This window comes from Xenopus tropicalis, chromosome 5 (genome assembly GCF_000004195.4).
Source record: "Xenopus tropicalis strain Nigerian chromosome 5, UCB_Xtro_10.0, whole genome shotgun sequence".
Lineage (NCBI taxonomy): Eukaryota > Metazoa > Chordata > Amphibia > Anura > Pipidae > Xenopus > Xenopus tropicalis.
This window is the reverse complement of record NC_030681.2, coordinates 147870561-147891746: the sequence shown is the minus strand read 5'-3', so window position 1 is coordinate 147891746 and position 21186 is coordinate 147870561. Positions and strand designations below refer to the sequence as shown.

The 21186-nt window shown below is 40.3% G+C and overlaps 1 protein-coding gene across 5 annotated transcripts in view; it reads right to left on the bottom strand.

Annotated features, from left to right (window-relative positions):
* Positions 1–21186, bottom strand: part of supt3h (SPT3 homolog, SAGA and STAGA complex component) — a 321572-nt gene that overhangs the window by 45735 nt on the left and 254651 nt on the right. For 4 of the 5 annotated variants that reach the window (XM_012970256.3, XM_012970255.3, NM_203712.1 and 1 more), the window contains 1 exon segment: positions 15871–15981. In XM_012970256.3, the coding sequence (XP_012825710.1) occupies positions 15871–15981 (111 nt within the window). 5 annotated transcript variants of the gene reach the window in all.

Below are 21186 nucleotides of genomic sequence, written 5' to 3'. Positions count from 1 at the left end.
GGATGATTTTCTGGCAAATGAGCTCATGGGAGGCTAATTGCAAAATTACTTCATTTTATGACTTTGAAACTATGGGTTTATGCCTATTCACTCATTAAACAATAATTATATATGTCTGGATAGACGGTAACTGGAAGCATATTCCGCCGCTGAAAGGCTTGACTTTGCATGTGCAAACAGCATGTTTGGCTGAAATTCTGGAAAAATCCTGACATAACATATTGTGAAAATGTATTTGCAGATAAGTAGGACTTCTAATCTCTCGTAATTTCGCTAAGAACGACTGTATTTAATTACAAAGGCTTATTAATAATGTGCGTGCATGACCAATTTTCTTAACTCCCCGGAGAGACCGGCAATAAAGAGAAACCGCGGCCTCAAATATAAAATGGCAGAATATTCCTGTATTTATTCCCTGCTTTTCATTATCTGTGAAAAAAAATGCGGTGGGGAGATTAAGGTTCAGTCTGATGGTCAGATTTCTTTCATAAACGCAAGGGCACATAGGGTGATTATGGCAGATTCCGTGCTCTTGACTTGGCACTGGGAGAGGCGGGGTCAAAATGTCCCAAGCTGCCACCCGTACTCGAGAGGAAAAGCAGAGTATTATACATTAGAGCAGGGGAACTTGTGAGCCACAGTCAAATGTTGGGGAGCAACACAAGCACCATAAAAGTTCATGGAGGAGCTGACTCTGTTAACTTTGAATTATGTAGTCACAGCTTTATTGCACCCCCACCTAATAGTTCAAAATTTAGGGGTGAGCACATTTTTCCCTTTTTGCTATAGTTTATACAGGAGCAGTGGCCGGCTCCATGTTGTAGCTCCCACCCTTCCCAGCTACAGTCAGGTGATCCCAATGGGCCAATAAAAGGCAACCATGTGGGGGTTTAACCTTAAAAACAAGCAAGTTGCAGGTAAAACCTAGTTTCTTTTACTAAAAGTTTATTGAAGCAGTATAATTCTTAATGAATCAGAAGAAAGTGAGTGTAGGACTGGCCAGACCGGGGGTGAGTGAGTGTAGGACAGGCCAGACCGGGGGTGAGTGAGTGTAGGACAGGCCAGACCGGGGGTGAGTGAGTGTAGGACAGGCCAGACCGGGGGTGAGTGAGTGTAGGACAGGCCAGACCGGGGGTGAGTGAGTGTAGGACAGGCCAGACCGGGAGTGAGTGAGTGTAGGACAGGCCAGACCGGGGGTGAGTGTAGGACAGGCCAGACCGGGGGTGAGTGTAGGACAGGCCAGACTGGGGGTGAGTGAGTGTAGGACAGGCCAGACCGGGGGTGAGTGAGTGTAGGACTGGCCAGACCGGGGGTGAGTGAGAGTAGGACTGGCCAGACCGGGGGTGAGTGAGAGTAGGACCGGCCAGACCGGGGGTGAGTGAGTGTAGGACTGGCCAGACCGGGGGTGAGTGAGTGTAGGACAGGCCAGACCGGGGGTGAGTGAGTGTAGGACAGGCCAGACCGGGGGTGAGTGAGTGTAGGACAGGCCAGACCGGGGGTGAGTGAGTGTAGGACTGGCCAGACCGGGGGTGAGTGAGTGTAGGACTGGCCAGACCGGGGGTGAGTGAGTGTAGGCCAGACCGGGGGTGAGTGAGTGTAGGACTGGCCAGACCGGGGGTGAGTGAGTGTAGGCCAGACCGGGGGTGAGTGAGTGTAGGCCAGACCGGGGGTGAATGAGAAACCCTGTATCGGCCACACGGTACTACACACACACGGTACTACACACACACGGTACTACACACACTGTATTGCACATAACACAACCTAATGGCAATGAATATCATGCCAATGTGCGCACATAAAACCTAATATATGCACTGTGCAGTTTAAACACTACAGCACAAATGAGCCTTTTAGAGCTTATAGAATTGCGGGGGAAACATACAGGTTTACATAACAGTCCATAAATTTGAGAAATCTGTGTGCAGGGAAAGAGAAAAATAATATCCTGATTAATTTTATGAGACCTCCCACCGTGCCGCTAGAAGTGAGCAGTTTACAAGTCACAGAGAGGGGAACGCGCTTGCAGAGAAGCCGGAGGAGTCGATGCGCCGACCCTTCTAATGTCAACAACCCATATTTATACATTCCGCTAGCTTCTGTAATGAGCTCGCAAGGGCTCACACTGTATTTTACTGACTTTACTGCTCTGTAATTCACGCCAAAAAAAATAACAACTATAGAAGCACGGTGTAATAACCCGAAGTAGGAAGCTTACATCTCTCTGGCCTGCAGAGCTTGCACTTTGTTGGAACTGCTGCAACTGCCAAATGAATAGTTTTGAGTCTAATTTAGATGCAGCACCGGTGTTCCATGTATTCATAACGTAAAATGTTCTTGCTCCTTGAGGAATATGCAGTTATTATTAGTTTAAATACATCTAAAGAACATCCTGGGTCCAGACCTTGATCCTTAAGGTTCACGGCACAGGAAGTGACTTGATCCTAAGGTTCCCGGCACAGGAAGTGACTTGATCCTTAAGGTTCACGGCACAGGAAGTGACTTGATCCTTAAGGTTCCCGGCACAGGAAGTGACTTGATCCTTAAGGTTCACGGCACAGGAAGTGACTGGATCCTTAAGGTTCACGGCACAGGAAGTGACTTGATCCTTAAGGTTCACACCACAGGAAGTGACTTGATCCTTAAGGTTCACGGCACAGGAAGTGACTTCATCCTTAAGGTTCACGGCACAGGAAGTGACAGGCGGTTTCCTCGATTCTTTCGCCTGATTCAGGATTTGAGCGCACAGGTAAGGATGAAAGTTGGATGGGCCTGCAGGTCACAATACAAGTTTTATTTTGCTCCTTGTGGTCTACAATGACATCACCAGGGCCGCCATCATGGGGGCACATGGGGGACAGTCGTTCCGGCCCCAGAGGATTTCCACTTGTAAGGGGGGCCTGGCCATGCTAAACTTTTAGCTGGGGACCCATTTAATCAAGCATGGGCTCAGTCCACCTTAACATTGGGCATCTTAAATTTCATTGGTGGCCAGCGGCTATTCGGATTGGTTGAGTCCACATGTAACGTCAGTACGCACAAGGCACAACCTTATAAGAGGTCCTGTCGCATAGAGACAGGAAGAGGCATCTCCGCTGGAGGGCAAGAAATTTTTGTTGTGAGGGGCCCTGGGACATCTTATTCCCACGGATATTAATATGTAGATGCTCCTCCCTTCCTGCTCTAACAGATTCTACTCTTCTGGGAAGGTTCCCACTAGATGTTGGGAGACTGTTGGTGGGATCAGACCTGGTTTGCAGACATATTTCCAACTCATCTCACACAACAGCCAAGTTCTTCCACTCCCATTCCGGCAAACCCATTCTGTACAGACCTCGATTTGTGAATAAGGCCATTATAATGCTAAAACAGATGCCACAATCTAGAAAGCAGACAACATTCAAGAACGTCAATGTATACTTAAGGGGTGCTATCAATGGAACTAGTGCCCTTAGCCCAAACCACAGAAAACAACACCAGACAATTATTACTCTTCCATCAAAGTTGACCCTTGTCATTGGCCATTCCGGTGGCGTTCACCTGGTATCTGCCAAACTCCGACTTTCCTTCAGACGGCCAGATGGTGAAATTGCTCTTCAGAGCGAGTGTTTCCTCTGTTCCAATGGTGGTGACCTTTAGAACACTCCAGCCAATGCTGGCATAGTACATGGTGATGTTTGCTGCTGGTCACCCATAAAAACCCCACAATTCCTACAAACAGTGAAAGTTACATATGGCAATTTAGATAGTGTCTGGATACTTTTAGCTAAGAATATATCCAGATACTTTTGGCCATGTAGCGTATATTCCAATTAGAGACTTGCATTCTTCTTACCTACTCTGTGACCCCTCAGGATGTCACTGCGGCTTTATAGATACACAAGAATAATCTCTAACAAATACAAGGCAGTTCAACAGCCAGCCTAGACGAATTCCCGTCTTGTCATTCAAGGGCCTATTTATAACGTGTCAGAGTTGGAAAACGGTCGATGTTTGCAGATTTCAGCAAATTTTCCAACTTCTACTATTTATAGAATTGCACCTTCAACAGAAACCTTTTATCCCGATACAACTCTAATGCAACTTCGACTCCAACCGGTGTTGTTTTATCACTTTCTCCTATTTATAAAGGACTTCAACATCCACTTTAACCGAGGTTTTACGGATTTTTTTTTTTTATTTTTTCACAAGCTCAGGCTGGCAGAAGGGCCATTTCCTCTGGGAAAATGAAGAACTTCTAGTTGGAAAAGTGACAGCAGAAGTCATCAGTACATTATTATCCATGATATATTCTGGTCGAAGTTACTGCTCCAACAACTGCTTGACTTCTTTTCGACTTCACTGGAAACTTTTTGAAGAAAACTAGTGAATGTCCAGCTAAGGAGTAACCATTACTGTATATAAGCTATAAATATAGGACCCTAGTACTAACAAGCCAGGCATGGAAAGACTTATTTTGAGCAGAACATGAATCTACTGTACAAAAGATAGAGGTTCCCCAACCTTTCTTACTCATGTAAAAAGACTCGGAGAGCAACAGGGGGCTTTATTTGGTAGGAAATCATGTTTTCGTTCAACCAAAACTTGCCCCCAAGTCTACTGTACAAAGATAGAGAAGGTGTCCCCAACCTTTCTTACACATGAGCCACAGTCAAATGTAAAAAGACTTGGGGAGCAACACAAGCGCCATAAAAGTTCATGGAGGAGCCACATAAGGGCTCCGATTGGCTATTAGGGGCCTCTATGCACCCTATCGGCTTACAGGGGCTTTATTTGGTAGGAAATCTTGTTTTTATTCAACCACAACATGCCCCCAAGTCAGGAATTAAGAGATAACTACCTGGTTTGGGGGCACTGAGAGCAACACCCAAGGGGTTGGGGAGCAACATGTTGCCCTGAGCCACTGGTTGGGGATCACTGCCCTAGAGACTAAATACCATGTTAATACTTATCCAGCCAGCTACGGTGTAACCATTACTGTTTATAAGCTATAAATATAGGACCCTAGTACTATCAAGCCAGGCATAGAAAGACTTATTTTGGGCAGAACATGAATCTACTGTATGAAAGATAGAGAAGGGTTCCCCAACCTTTCTTACTTGTTAGTCAAATGTAAAAAGACTTGGGGAGCAACACAAGCACCATAAAAGTTCACGGAGGAGCCAAATAAGGGCTGTGATTGGCTATTAGGGGCCTCTATGCACACTATCAGCTTACAGGAGGATTTATTTGGTAGGAAATCTTGTTTTTATTCAACCAAAACTTGCCCCCAAGTCAGGAATTCAAAAATAACTCCCTGGTTTGGGGGCACTGAGAGCAACATCCAAGGGGTTGGGGAGCAACATGTTGCCCCCGAGCCACTGGTTGGGGATCACTGCCATAGAGACTAAATACCATGTTAATACTCACCCAGCCTGCCTTGCTTTAAAACTACTCAAGAACTGTTCATGGAGGAACCCAACAACAAACAATGAATATAAAAATAAATACACAGACACTAAATTGAGCATTTATTCTTTTAACAACACACTTCGTTACAAATATAAAAACACACACAATTAGCAAATTGCCACTCCATGGCAACGCCAGCATCAGCAATTTTTTTTATGTTTAAGTGCATTATAGAAAATTAAAAAAAAAGCCTACACAAAAGGAGTCTGGTTCTAGCGAAATCCCCAGGTAGAATACATGCCACCAAAATAAACACTTCCAGATGCCAGAACACAGAAACCATTCACAGACAAGTGTTTCCTTTCATACGATCGGAGGGAGAAGCCTTGACGGGAAATTAAGAGTAAAAGGTGAAAGAGAAAGGTGCAAACTATATTAAGCTGCTCTGCTAGAAAGATTGCATTCAGCTTGATACAGCCATCGCTATTGGTGGGAGTTTCAGTTCGATAGGAGCCAGGCATTCCCACACTGGATATTCCAAATATATATCATGCAAACATCTTACTATCTACTATAATATGTCCTTTGAGCTTTTTCTCTACATTGTTACCCTCAACGGGCCCAAAACACATTTGGTTGTCTCCTACCAACCACCATCTTGGGTAGTAAATACTGATCTTTTATATAGCCTAATGGAAAATGGTATTATTTTTCCAATCAGGGTACTTTTCGAGGGGACCAGCTGAAGGGTCAGTTAGGGTGAGACTTTGGGAAGATGTCTATATGCTCTCCTAGTTATGGAAACCTATTTCAGTGGTTAAGGTGAGATATGGAATGAAGACTAAAGGAATGAAGACTAAGGAATGAAGTGAGTGGATCTTCTCCCGATATCCCCACCTACGGGTGGGCAATATCGGGAGAATCCAGGCTAATTCAATCGTTTGGCCCTGGGCCAAATGATCGACTTATAACGACGGGTATTGGCAAAGTCTGTTCGGGGAGCGCAGTCCCCTATCCGACTAAATTTTTTAACCTGCCTGATCAATATCTGGCCAATTTCAGGCCAGATATCAGTCGGGCAGGCCTGTCGGTAGTGCCCATACATGGGCCGATTAGCTGCCAAATCGGTCTACGGGACCCAAATTGTCAGCTAGAATCGGCCCGTGTATGGGGACCTTTATTTGCAGATATGTTAGAACTACAGTGGAATGGATGGTACCACAATGATGCCCAAATGTTGGATTATGACCAAATGTTGGACCTCAATGGGGCTTAAACCCCCCAAAAAATGAAAACCATTGTAATAAAGTATGAGGAACAGTGGTATATGAGCCTGCAGAAGATCTAAATGTTCAATAAAGAAATAAATGTATATGTGCGTTATTGTTTCCCTGGTGTTGGGGTTTACTCTTAATGCTGCCCTCTACCCTTCCTCTGGAATAAGCAATTTTTATATTCAATAACAACAGCACCCAGATCTGGAGACCTGTTCTACCCTCAGAAAAAATGTCTCAAGTAACGCACAAAATATGACATTTTTTTTTACTGTAGCCCAGTGATCTGCAACCAGTGTCTCAGAACCAACATGTTGCTCCCCAACCCCTTGGGTGTTGCTCTCAGTGCCCCCAAACCAGGGAGTTATTTTTGAATTCCTGACTTGGGGGCAAGTTTTGGTTGAATAAAAACAAGATTTCCTACCAAATAAAGCCCCTGTAAGCTGATAGGGTGCATAGAGGCTGCCTAATAGCCAATCACAGCCCTTATTTGGCTCCTCCATGAACTTTTATGGTGCTTGTGTTGCTCTCCAAGTCTTTTTACATTTGACTCATGAGTAATAAAGGTTGGGGTCCCTGCTTTAGACTAAATGGAAAATAAACTTGATTTTGGTTATAATTCATGGTTCCAGATATAAAGGCAACAGTTATTCTGTTATATATTTTATAAAAATCAAGGGCAGTGGAAAGACATTCACTTGAACGTTCACCTTAGTTGACCCTCAGGCGTCCTTCACTCCACAATCAGCAGCCAGTTTGTGAATCTATGGCAAACTGGTCGAAAATGAAAGAAGGAACAAGCCAAATCCTTTTTTTTTCTAGATTTTCAGTGACATGAAAATAAGAAAATAATATAATGTAAATTATACCTTATTTTGATAGAGTTTCTTCTTCTGTGGGTCAAGGCCAACTAGGAATCTAGACATCCGTAGCTAGGGTATATTCAGTGCTTTAACACATTATTAATAATGACATATAATACTGTAAGCCAGTGACGCGGGTCACATCATACATATTCAACAGCTCTTGGCTCCTTCATACGTGCAACCCGAATCCCACAGATGCACGGAATGGAGGATTCAGATGGGGAGGTCAATGCTGCTTCCTCTCAATCATCTGATATATTATACAATTACTTATGGCAGGCAGGACCCTCTTTCCACGTGAGGAATCAGAAAAATGTGTTCTTTACATTTTCAGGCAACATGAGAAGTACGATGGGATAGGAATATATTATTTAGATGCCCCGAAGCATCATATTTACAGCTGTTCTTTCAAAATACGAAACCATCAAGGTCTCAGAAATGACCGAATTAGGACAAACATTGGAAAATGAGGAATTGATTTTCTTATGGCAGGGGAATTGTCTAGCGTTGACCAAACTCCCATAACCAGAGGAAAAGGGTAGTTTCCCAGCATCTTTAGTAATATACCTAAGCCAACTGAATGGGAAGCACCTTGACTTGCCTGCCAAATTCTGAGCTACAGATGCAGTTTACTTATTATTTGTAAGTAAGGTGCCTGCAAGAAGCACACATTCAACCAGACTGAATTGCCAATGTGATCCTCCCTAAACACAGAGGAAGAAAAAAAAAAGCATCTCTCCTGACTTTAATCATCCAGTGTCTACCCAACGTATTGTCATCAAGAAATTGGAGGCCCATAGCACTGTAGCCAATCTCCATAGACTTGGACACAAGAGAAGATAATGCAACTAAAGGTGGCCACACGTTAAGATCAGGTCGCCAAGCAAGCGGATCTTCTCCCAATATCCCCCACCTACAGGTGGGCAATATCAGGTGAATTCAGGCCCTAGGGCCAAACGATCGAATTAAAACTCTGGTGATAGGCGCAATCGGTTCAGTGACCACATCAACAAGCCAACGTGGTCCCTGATCCTACTAAATTTTTTAAACCTGCACATTCAATATCTGGCCAATTTCAGGCCAGATGTCAGGCAGGCCTGTCGTTTGTGCCCCTACGTGGGGCGATAAGCTGCCGAATCGGTCTAAGGGACCCATATCGGCAGCTACAATCGGCCCATATACTGTATGGCCACCTTAATTCATCTCTCAGACAGATTCAAGCTGATCTTCAGACAAAAGGTACAACCACAACATTTTCAACTCCCGTCATCAGTTGTCATCTCAATGAGAAAGGGATCTATTGTAATAGTCTTTGGAAAACTCCACTGCTGACACAAGAAAGCGAGAATAGAGTTGGCCAGACAAACCTGAACCAGACAAAATTCCTTTGGGAGAATGTCCTCAAGAACGAGGATACGAAATTAGAGTTTTTTCATAAAACATGACATCGCTTAGTTTACAGGGTGGAAAAAAATAAAGCCTTCAAAAAAGTCGACCACTGCAGTCAAACATTCAAGAGTTGCTTAGCTGCCCCTGGAACTGGGCACCTTGATTTGGTGCATGGTAATCAGGAGCATGTCAAGGCATTTTGGGGCACAAGAAGTTGGGGTGATGTCAGAAAATCGGTGTCAGGAAGTTGGATTTTGTTAAAGATCATGGGTCAGCAGAACAACAACCCAGAAGGACACTTCAAGAAGCAACCCGGGAAGACAAAACACTGGGCTGTTCTCAAATCTTATGGAGAGCGGTCTGCAAAAGAACAGTGGTCGAGAACTGCCAGTAGAGATGGAGAACGCTCCTTCATGGCTATAGGATCTTGGGTGTCAATAATTCTGTTACTATCATTGTCACTGTCAAGTTCTGAATGGGATACGTTATTGGATCATTTTCTTTTCAATAAAAACATGACCAAACATCATCGACCCAGAAGGACACTTCAAGAAGCAACCGGGGAAGACAAAACACTGGGCTGTTCTCAAGTGGCCTGATCTAATCTTATTGAAATCACTCCTTCATGGCTATAGGATTTTGTCAATAATTCTATTACTATCATTGTCATGGTCAAGTTCTGAATGGAATACGTTATTGGATCATTTTCTTTTCAATAAATACACAACCAAACATCATCGACCCAGAACAACCCAGAAGGACACTTCAAGAAGCAACCGGGAAGACATACTGTAACTCTGGGCTGTTCTCAAGTGGCCTGACATAATCTTAGAACAGTGGTCGAGAACTGTCAGTAGAGAGATGGAAAACGCTCCTTCGTGGCTATAGTATCTTGGGTGTCAATAATTCTGTAACGATCATTGTCACGGTCAAGTTCTGAGTGGAATACGTTATTGGATCATTTTCTTTTTATTAAATACATGACCAAACATCATCATTTTTGCTTCATTTGTTGAACTAGGTTTTCTCCCATCTCCTCAGGGTCAGACTGGGTTGGGCAGGGCCCACCAGGGCTCCCGCCCCAGGGGCCCTGCAGGTGCCCCCGCCGGCCGCATCGCCTAAACCCCCCCTGGTGCCCCCCTAACCCCCCCACCCGGAGTCCCTCCTCTGACACATTAAATTTACACGCGCTCAGGGGAGAACAGTCGGGGAGGGGGAGCACCGGCAAGGGTTGGGTCTGGGCCGTCGGGGCCCACCAGGATTTTTCCCGATGTCCCGCCGGGCCCAGTCCAACCCTGCATCTACTTTTAGGACTTGTTTGAAAATCAGATGATGTGAAAGGGTTCACAAACTTTCCAGAACCACTGTAAGGGAATGATTCATATAAATTATAGTTCGCTGCTTATTTTCATGAAATCATGTTCATAAACTCATGTTTTCTGCCCATTTATCTAAAATATATGCCTAGGCAAGAGGATATGTATGACGGATAATGCTTGCCGGCCTCGCTGCGGCTGAAACTAAAGCTGTAATTATCAAACTCCAGTGCAGATAAAGACAGATCCTCGTTGCTCGGATAATCTTTCTTTCTTTTCTTGCATGGATTCATTTACCGTTCTGTCACGGATCTTTTCTGGAGTCATTCCGCTGCCAGAAGGACAAATATAAAAAGTGGTTCCAGCAGTAACTGAGCTTTTTTTTCTAACTAGTACTCGGTTACACTACATTGTCTAATCACAATTCTGATTAATGCCACTTAATCTTCCTGAAATACTTGTCTACATGACATTTTGCTTTTTACCCCACCACCAAAGGTACCATTAAAGTTCTCTCTGTCTCGGAGTAAAGGGATCCTTTATATATCCACGTGTAAATGGTATAAAATACTCGGCAACTTGGCTTCACTAGAAGGGAACAGGGTTGTGTACATGTTAAATGCACAGCTATTTACAGTTGGCACCGCGCACAGCCGTAATTACCTCACCGAGCTACAGGCTAAATGGAAAGGCATAATTTACAGTTAGAGATATTCCGCAGCTTTGGGGTTTGTCCTCAAGGTTTAAGACGACGAGGAAACAATGTGCTGTGAGAGATCCAATACCCGGTGCAAGAGGTGGTTGGGAAGTGTATTACCAGAACAAGAATCCAACACACACAAAAGTGTTCTAGACTATATTATTTGTAATCTTCTGCAACATAGAAGCAGACTGTATTTACTGTGTGATGAGCAGAAAAGGCTTCAGGAATATTTATATTTATGACAGTGATCCCCAACCAGTGACTCAGGGTAACATGTTGCTCCCCAACCCCTTGGATGTTGCTCTCAGTGCCCCCAAACCAGGGAGTTATTTTTGAATTCCTGACTTGGGGGCAAGTTTTGGTTGAATAAAAACAAGATTTCCTACCAAATAAAGCCCCTGTAAGCTGATAGGGTGCATAGAGGCTGCCTAATAGCCAATCACAGCCCTTATTTGGCTCCTCCATGAACTTTTATGAGCTATATAGCTCACCTTACCTAAAGTCCTCTCTCTAGGTGGCATCTACAAGCAAAATTTGCATTATCTGTGTAAGAATACAAATACTGAAATGTGTATCTGTCAGCCAGATATTTCTACTGTCATCAGTTTGCTTTTGTTTCGCTCAGTCGGATCCTATTGCATTTATACAGCGGCCCATTATGGCACAGGTTCCAAAACAGTAACCAGAGATGTTTCTTTTACGCAGGTCAGTAGATGCCAGGAACAGCCCACCTTAACCAGGATAATAAAGATATACATTTTATTAAAGCCATTCTGAAGGCAACTGCTTACCCCAAAGAATTATTGAGTGCAAGAGACTTAGCAAAGAAAAGCTGAAGGCAGCAAGTGAGTGGTCTCATCCATCAAGCCCCAACCTGAAGAACCGATTGCTCAGTAACTTAATAGCTTATTTCAGCTGTGCTATTGACTCGAACAAAAATTATCTGTGAAAAATGTTAAATCAGGTAGAGCTCCCGACTTTTAAATATTGTTTTAAAAAACTGGAGTGTGGGTGATATAACCACTATTGACACCTCCCAACCAATGAACAGGTAAAGAGCAGCGTACAGTAATTGAGCAGGTAAGACACATGTTGACTGTTGTATACAATTCAATATTTATAACTGAACCACATGATCACCAACCTGCGCCTAACTTTAAACTGATGCCAAAACCTACTAGAGGTCTTCCCTGAATCCCTAGGATCTAGGGTACTGGTTGAGCAAGGGTACTGGTTTTGTATAGGAAAATGACTCTCTAAAGTACCTCTAAACCAGGGGTCTGAAACCTTTTTTTACCTGTGAGCAACATTTATATCAAAAAAAGTTGGGGAGCAACACAAGTATGAAAACAACGTTCCTAGTGGGTGACCAGTAAGGGCTGTGATTGGTTATTTGGTAGCCTAATGTGGACTGGCAGCCTACAGGAGGCTCTGTTTGGCAGTAAACATGGTCCTTATGCCTCCAAGTCAGGAATTCAAAAATAAGTCCCTGCTTTGAGATCACTGAGAGCAACACCCAAGGGGTTGGTGAGTTACATGTTGCCCCTGAGCCACTGGTTGGGGATCACTGCTCTAAAGCTCAATACCAGGGGTGTCACATCTAAACTAATTTGGCCTGCCCCCAGCATCCTGACATACCTACAAGGGCTTTAGATTCAGTTTCAATTACTGTACTATGTCAATGAGGAATAACAAATGTGTTCACCATCTTGGAGGAACACTAGATGCTGCAACTATGTTAGCTGACATTACCACGTAGTTAACGACTATAGGAATCTCCGCTGGGCAGGGGTAGATATTAATGATGTACAGCAATCCCCAACTGGTGTCTCAGAAGCAACATGTTGCTCCCCAACCCCTTGGATGTTGCTCTCAGTGGCCCCAAACCAGGGAGTTATTTTTGAATTCCTGACTTGGGGGCAAGTTTTGGTTGAATAAAAACAAGATTTCCTACCAAATAAAGCCCCTGTAAGCTGATAGTGTGCATAGAGGCCCCTAATAGCCAATCACAGCCCTTATTTGGCTCCTCCATGAACTTTTATGGTGCTTGTGTTGCTCCCCAAGTCTTTTTACATTTGACTTCGGCTCACGAGTAAGAAAGGTTGGGGATCCCTGCTGTACAAGAATACATGGGATCTGGGGTTTTCCAGATACGGTATCTGTACATAAAACTCATCCAAACATTAAATAAACCCAATAGGATTGTTTTGATACCACTATGGCTTCATGCAGCTTAGTTACCAACAAGTACAAGGTACTGTTTTATCATTACACCAAAAAAAAAAAGAAAATCATTTTTAAAAATTAGAATTATTTTCTTAATATGGATTCTATTAGAGACAGTCTTTCTGCAATACACAACTTTCTGGATAACGGGTTTCAGAATGAGAAATCTCATACCTGTATAATCTCTGTATAGGGCTTTGGAATACCTTGGCAATATATAAGGGATAATAATAATAATATTAGGGATGCACCGAATCCAGAATTTAGTTCGGTATTCGGCCAGGATTCGGGATTTTTCAGCAGGGTTCGGATTCGGCCGAATACACAGTCCTGGCCGAACTGAATCCAAATCCTAATTAGGATTTGGAAGGGTTAAATGTCCGTTTGAACACGGAAGTGGAAAATATTTCACCGAACGATGCGCGCACCGAAGTTTAACCCTTCCAAGTCCTAATTAGCAAATGCTGATTAGGATTCAGATTCGGTATCCCTTACAATGGATTCGGGGGTTTTGCCGAACCCAAAAAACTGGGTTTGGTGCATCCCTAAATAATAATAATAATGAAATCACCTGAAATATCACCTGAAGTCTATTTGGGAAAATGGTTAGTATGATACATCTCTCGACTGCTGACAAGCTTTTTAAATACAGGTATCGGACCCCTTATCCGGAAACCCATTATCCAGAAAGCTCCGAATTACGGAAAGCCTGTCTCCCATAGACTCCATTATAATCAAATAATTAGGATTTTTAAAATTGATTTCCTTTTTCTCTGTAATAATAAAACAGTACCTGTATTTGATCCCAACTAAGATATAATTACCCCTTATTGGGGGCAGAACAGCCCTATTGGGTTTATTTCATGGTTAAATGATTCCCTTTTCTCTGTAATAATAAAACAGTACCTGTACTTGATCCCAACTAAGATATAATTACCCCTTATTGGGGCAGAACAGCCCTATTGGGTTTATTTAATGGTTAAATGATTCCCTTTTCTCTGTAATAATAAAACAGTACCTGTACTTGATCCCAACTAAGATATAATTACCCCTTATTGGGGGCAGAACAGCCCTATTGGGTTTATTTAATGGTTAAATGATTCCCTTTTCTCTGTAATAATAAAACAGTACCTGTACTTGATCCCAACTAAGATATAATTACCCCTTATTGGGGGCAGAACAGCCCTATTGGGTTTATTTCATGGTTAAATGATTCCCTTTTCTCTGTAATAATAAAACAGTACCTGTACTTGATCCCAACTAAGATATAATTACCCCTTATTGGGGCAGAACAGCCCTATTGGGTTTATTTCATGGTTAAATGATTCCCTTTTCTCTGTAATAATAAAACAGTACCTGTACTTGATCCCAGCTAAGATATAATTACCCCTTATTGGGGGCAGAACAGCCCTATTGGGTTTATTTAATGGTTAAATGATTCCCTTTTCTCTGTAATAATAAAACAGTACCTGTACTTGATCCCAACTAAGATATAATTACCCCTTATTGGGGCAGAACAGTCCTATTGGGTTTATTTAATGGTTAAATGATTCCCTTTTCTCTGTAATAATAAAACAGTACCTGTACTTGATCCCAACTAAGATATAATTACCCCTTATTGGGGGTCTGGATAACGGGTCCTATACCTGTACTAGGGTCTTATTTACCAACACAGCATCAACCAATACATAATCATTTAAGGCCAGTTGCAACTGGGGCAGTCTAAATAAATATATTCCATGTTATATAGATAACATCATTGTAGTCCATTTAAAGCTTCACATTACTGACCTTAATTCAACATATTAACACATTTACTATTTAAGTAAACAAATAAAATTATAAATTCAAAAAGTACTAGACTAATTTATGCGACACTTAGGGGCACATTTACTAATCCTCGAACGTCCAAAAAGCGCCCGAATGCGTTTTTTTCGTAATGATCTGTATTTTGCGACTTTTTCGCGAATTGTCGCGAATTTTCCGAGCGCTCAATACGAAAAAATCGCGACAATTCGCGAAAGTCGTAATGGCTATGCAAAAGTCGCGACAATTCACGAAAGTCGTAATGGCTATGCAAAAGTCGCGACAATTCGCGCAAGTCATAATGGCTATGCAAAAGTCACGACAATTCACAAAAGTCATAATGGCTATGAAAAAGTCACGACAATTCGTAACGGCTACGAAAAAGCCGCGACGGTGACGAAAAAGTCGCAAAATGTTCGTTTCCAATCCGATTTTTTCCCATTCGGGATTTGGATTCGTGGATTAGTAAATCAACCCCTAATAATATAAAGAATAACATAAATCAAATTCCATAATTTAGGGATAAATGGATTTACCGTCAGAGTAATAAAAACCTATTATATTTATGAAAAAAAAATATACATTCTAATCCCATAAATTTCTAAATGATTTTTCAAAAAAAAAAAAAGATTCCTCGTCTATCACATTCTATTACCAAATCCCCGTCTCTTATAGGAAAGTCAAATCCGTATATTGTACGAAATGACTTCATGTTCCCAGAAGACGACAGAAATTACAGCGTTTTATTTCCCAGGAGAAATATTGAAGTTTTACAAAGAAAATGACGCCGACCACAAATGGCTCCGAACAATTCCGAGGCTTCTTCCTGTGACCACTTGAAAATGAAAATCCCCTTCAGATTACAAATATAACTTTTTAAAAACTCTGTTATTACCCACCGTGAACGGAGAGAGGGGGCCAATCTTGTGGCTGTAGCGCCGAATGGCCTCTCTGATGTGGCCGGGCTGGATGGCATCGCTGTTTGCCTCCGTCCCACCGGCAGCTGCGCTCTGCAAGGGAGAAGCCGTGCAACTGTTGTTAAATCAGAAACATACATCAAGTTTTATGCATGAAAATATGAAACTTAAGATCCTCCGTACGTGTAATACAGTTCTATATCTGGGGATAGAAAAATGACTGTCCTAACGTTACAAAAAAAAAAAAAAAAAAATACCACGACCAAATCTCAAAACGACCTTCGCTATAGGGACACTAAGCAGAAAATAAAGCAACATTTTTCAATTTTTTTTATTCAAAAAATATATGAAATAGAAAATAGTAAATATATATATTTAGAGAGCACCATCATTGTTCCTATCAATGAGAATATAGTTATTGATTCTGGAAAGGAAGCTACATTAAATTTCATTTATTCTCCACTGTACCATTCAGATGAGATGATTAAAAAAAAAAAAAAAATCTTTTGTTCATTTTGCCAAAAAGAAATCGTTTAGGGGCAGATTTATGAAAATTCAAAATAAAACATGACCGTGAAAAAATACCATGACCAAATCTCAAAGGACTTTTAAATGACCTTCGCTATAGGGACACTAAGCAGAAAATAAAGCAACATTTTTCAAACTGTTTGTTTATTTTTTTATTATAAAAATATATGAAATAGAAAATAGTAAATATATATATTTAGAGAGCAGCATCATTGTTTCTATCAATGAGAATATAGTTATTGATTCTGGAAAGGAAGCTACATTAAATTTCATTTATTCTCCCCTGTACCATTCAGATGAGATGATTAAAAAAAAATATTTTGTTCATTTTGCCAAAAAGATATCCTTTGGGGGCAGATTTATTAAACTTAAAAAAAAAACATGATTGTGAAAAAAATACCACGACCAAATCTCAAAGGATTTTTAAACGACCTTTGCTAAACAGAAAATAAAGGAACATTTTTCAAATTGTCAATTTTTATTTTTTAAAAAAATATATGAAATAATAGAAAATAGTAAAAATATATATTTAGAGAACAGCATAATTATTTCTATCAATGAGAATATAGTTATTGATTCTGGAAAGGAAGCTACATTAAATTTCATTTATTCTCCCCTGTACCATTCAGATGAGATGATTAAAAAAAAATATTTTGTTCATTTTGCCAAAAAGATATCCTTTGGGGGCAGATTTATTAAACTTAAAAAAAAAACATGATTGTGAAAAAAATACCACAACCAAATCTCATAGGACTTTTACACAACCGTCGCTATAGGGAAACTAAGCAGAAAATAAAGAAACATTTTTCAAATTGTTTGTTTTTATGGAAAACTAATTTCATTACATTTTTCAAAATGTAAATTTAAAAAAAAAAAAATATATGAAATAATAGAAAATAGAAAAGATATACAGTGGAGGAAATAATTATTTGACCCCTCACTGATTTTGTAAGTTTGTCCAATGACAAAGAAATGAAAAGTCTCAGAACAGTATCATTTCAATGGTAGGTTTATTTTAACAGTGGCAGATAGCACATCAAAAGGAAAATCGAAAAAATAACTTTAAATAAAAGATAGCAACTGATTTGCATTTCATTGAGTGAAATAAGTTTTTGAACCACTACCAACCATTAAGAGTTCTGGCTCCCACAGAGTGGTTAGACACTTCTACTCAATTAGTCAACCTCATTAAGGACACCTGTCTTAACTAGTCACCTGTATAAAAGACACCTGTCCACAGAATCAATCAATCAAGCAGACTCCAAACTCTCCAACATGGGAAAGACCAAAGAGCTGTCCAAGGATGTCAGAGACAAAATTGTAGACCTGCACAAGGCTGGAATGGGCTACAAAACCATTAGCAAGAAGCTGGGAGAGAAGGTGACAACTGTTGGTGCGATTGTTCGAAAATGGAAGGAGCACAAAATGACCATCAATCGACCTCGCTCTGGGGCTCCACGCAAGATCTCACCTCGTGGGGTGTCAATGATTCTGAGAAAGGTGAAAAAGCATCCTAGAACTACACGGGAGGAGTTAGTTAATGACCTCAAATTAGCAGGGACCACAGTCACCAAGAAAACCATTGGAAACACATTACACCGCAATGGATTAAAATCCTGCAGGGCTCGCAAGGTCCCCCTGCTCAAGAAGGCACATGTGCAGGCCCGTCTGAAGTTTGCCAATGAACACCTGAATGATTCTGTGAGTGACTGGGAGAAGGTGCTGTGGTCTGATGAGACCAAAATAGAGCTCTTTGGCATTAACTCAACTCGCTGTGTTTGGAGGAAGAAAAATTCTGCCTATGACCCCCAAAACACCGTCCCCACCGTCAAGCATGGGGGTGGAAACATTTTGCTTTGGGGGTGTTTTTCTGCTAAGGGCACAGGACAACTTATTCGCATTAACGGGAAAATGGACGGAGCCATGTATCGTGAAATCCTGAACGACAACCTCCTTCCCTCTGCCAGGAAACTGAAAATGGGTCGTGGATGGGTGTTCCAGCACGACAATGACCCAAAACATACAGCAAAGGCAACAAAGGAGTGGCTCAAGAAGAAGCACATTAAGGTCATGGAGTGGCCTAGTCAGTCTCTGGACCTTAATCCAATAGAAAACCTATGGAGGGAGCTCAAGCTCAGAGTTGAACAGAGACAGCCTCGAAACCTTAGGGATTTAGAGATGATCTGCAAAGAGGAGTGGGACCAACATTCCTCCTAAAATGTGCGCAAACTTGGTCATCAATTACAAGAAACGTTTGGCCTCTGTGCTTGCAAACAAGGGTTTTTCCACTAAGTATTAAGTCTTTTTTTGTTAGAGGGTTCAAAAACTTATTTCACTCAATGAAATGCAAATCAGTTGCTATCTTTTATTTAAAGTTATTTTTTCGATTTTCCTTTTGATGTGCTATCTGCCAATGTTAAAATAAACCTACCATTGAAATGATACTGTTCTGAGACTTTTCATTTCTTTGTCATTGGACAAACTTACAAAATCAGTGAGGGGTCAAATAATTATTTCCTCCACTGTATATTTAGAGAGCAGCATAATTATTTCTATCAATGACAATATAGTTATTGATTCTGGAAAGGAAGCTACATTAAATTCCATTTATTCTCCCCTGTACCATTAAGATGAGATGATTAAAAAAAAATCTTTTATCCATTTTGCCAAAAAGAAATCGTTTAGGGGCAGATTTATAAAACGTCAAAATAAAACATGATTGTGAAAAAATACCACAACCAAATCTCATAGGACTTTTACACAACCGTCGCTATAGGGACACTAAGCAGAAAATAAAGCAACATTTTTTAAATTGTTTGTTTTTATTGAAAACTAATTTCATTACATTTTTTCAAAATGTCAATTTAATATTTTTTTCAAAAAATATATGAAAAATAAAATAGTAAAAATATATATTTAGAGAGCAGCATAATTGTTTCTATCAATAAGAATATAGTTATTGATTCTGGAAAGGAAGCTACATTAAATTCCATTTATTCTCCCCTGTACCATTAAGATGGGATGATTAAAAAAAAAATCTTTTCTTTATTTTGCCAAAAAGAAATCGTTTAGGGGCAGATTTATGAAAGTTCAAAATAAAACATGACTGTGAAAAAATAACACAACCAAATCTCAAAGGACTTTTACACGACCATCGCTATAGGGACACTAAGCAGAAAATAAAGCAACATTTTTCAAAATGTCAATTTTTTTTTTTAAATATATGAAATAATAGAAAATAATAAAAAATATATATTTAGAGAGCAGCATAATTATTTCTATCAATGACAATATAGTTATTGATTCTGGAAAGGAAGCTACATTAAATTCCATTTATTCTCCCCTGTACCATTCAGATGAGATGATTAAAAAAAAAAATCTTTTGTTCATTTTGCCAAAAAGAAATCGTTTAGGGGCAGATTTATGAAAATTCTAAATAAAACGACCGCGAAGAATACCCTGACCAAATCTCAAAGGACTTTTACACGACCTTCACTATAGGCAGAAAATAAAGCAACATTTTTCAAAATGTTATTTTTTTTTCTTTTTAAATTAATTTCATAATTTTTTTTTAAATGTCAATTTTTTTTAAATATCTGAAATTGCAGAAAATAGTAAAAGTGTATTTTAAGAGAGCAGGCGGTTTAAAAAGCACCATAATTATTTCTGACAATATAGTTATGAAATGATATATAAAAAAAAAAAAAATTTTGTTCATTTTGCCAAAAAGAAATCTTGAGAAAAAAAACAACTCCGTCCTTATGGGTTCACTTCAAAAAATCTCCCCCACTTGCAATTCATTCCTATGGGATTTTTAAAAGTGTATTTATCAAATTATAAGTCTACTAATATTCAGAGCAACTCATGTAACTGTCAACTGTCAACTGTGTTTGTCAATGTTCCTACATCTAATTTACTAAAGGAACATTGTACATAAAGCTGCATGAATCCATACTGGGGCAAAACAGCCCTATTGGGTTTAATTAATGTTTAAATGATTCCCTTTTCTCTGTAATAATAAAACAGTACCTGTACTTGATCCCAACTAAGATATAATTACCCCTTATTGGGGCAGAACAGCCCTATTGGGTTTATTTAATGGTTAAATGATTCCCTTTTCTCTGTAACAATAAAACAGTACCTGTACTTGATCCCAACTAAGATATAATTACCCCTTATTGGGGGCAGAACAGCCCTATTGGGTTTATTTCATGGTTAAATGATTCCCTTTTCTCTGTAATAATAAAACAGTACCTGTACTTGATCCCAACTAAGATATAATTACCCCTTATTGGGGCAGAACAGTCCTATTGGGTTTATTTCATGGTTAAATGATTCCCTTTTCTCTGTAATAATAAAACAGTACCTGTACTTGATCCCAACTAAGATATAATTACCCCTTATTGGGGCAGAACAGCCCTATTGGGTTTATTTAATGGTTAAATGATTCCCTTTTCTCTGTAATAATAAAACAGTACCTGTACTTGATCCCAACTAAGATATAATTACCCCTTATTGGGGCAGAACAGTCCTATTGGGTTTATTTCATGGTTAAATGATTCCCTTTTCTCTGTAATAATAAAACAGTACCTGTACTTGATCCCAACTAAGATATAATTACCCCTTATTGGGGGCAGAACAGTCCTATTGGGTTTATTTCATGGTTAAATGATTCCCTTTTCTCTGTAATAATAAAACAGTACCTGTACTTGATCCCAACTAAGATATAATTACCCCTTATTGGGGCAGAACAGTCCTATTGGGTTTATT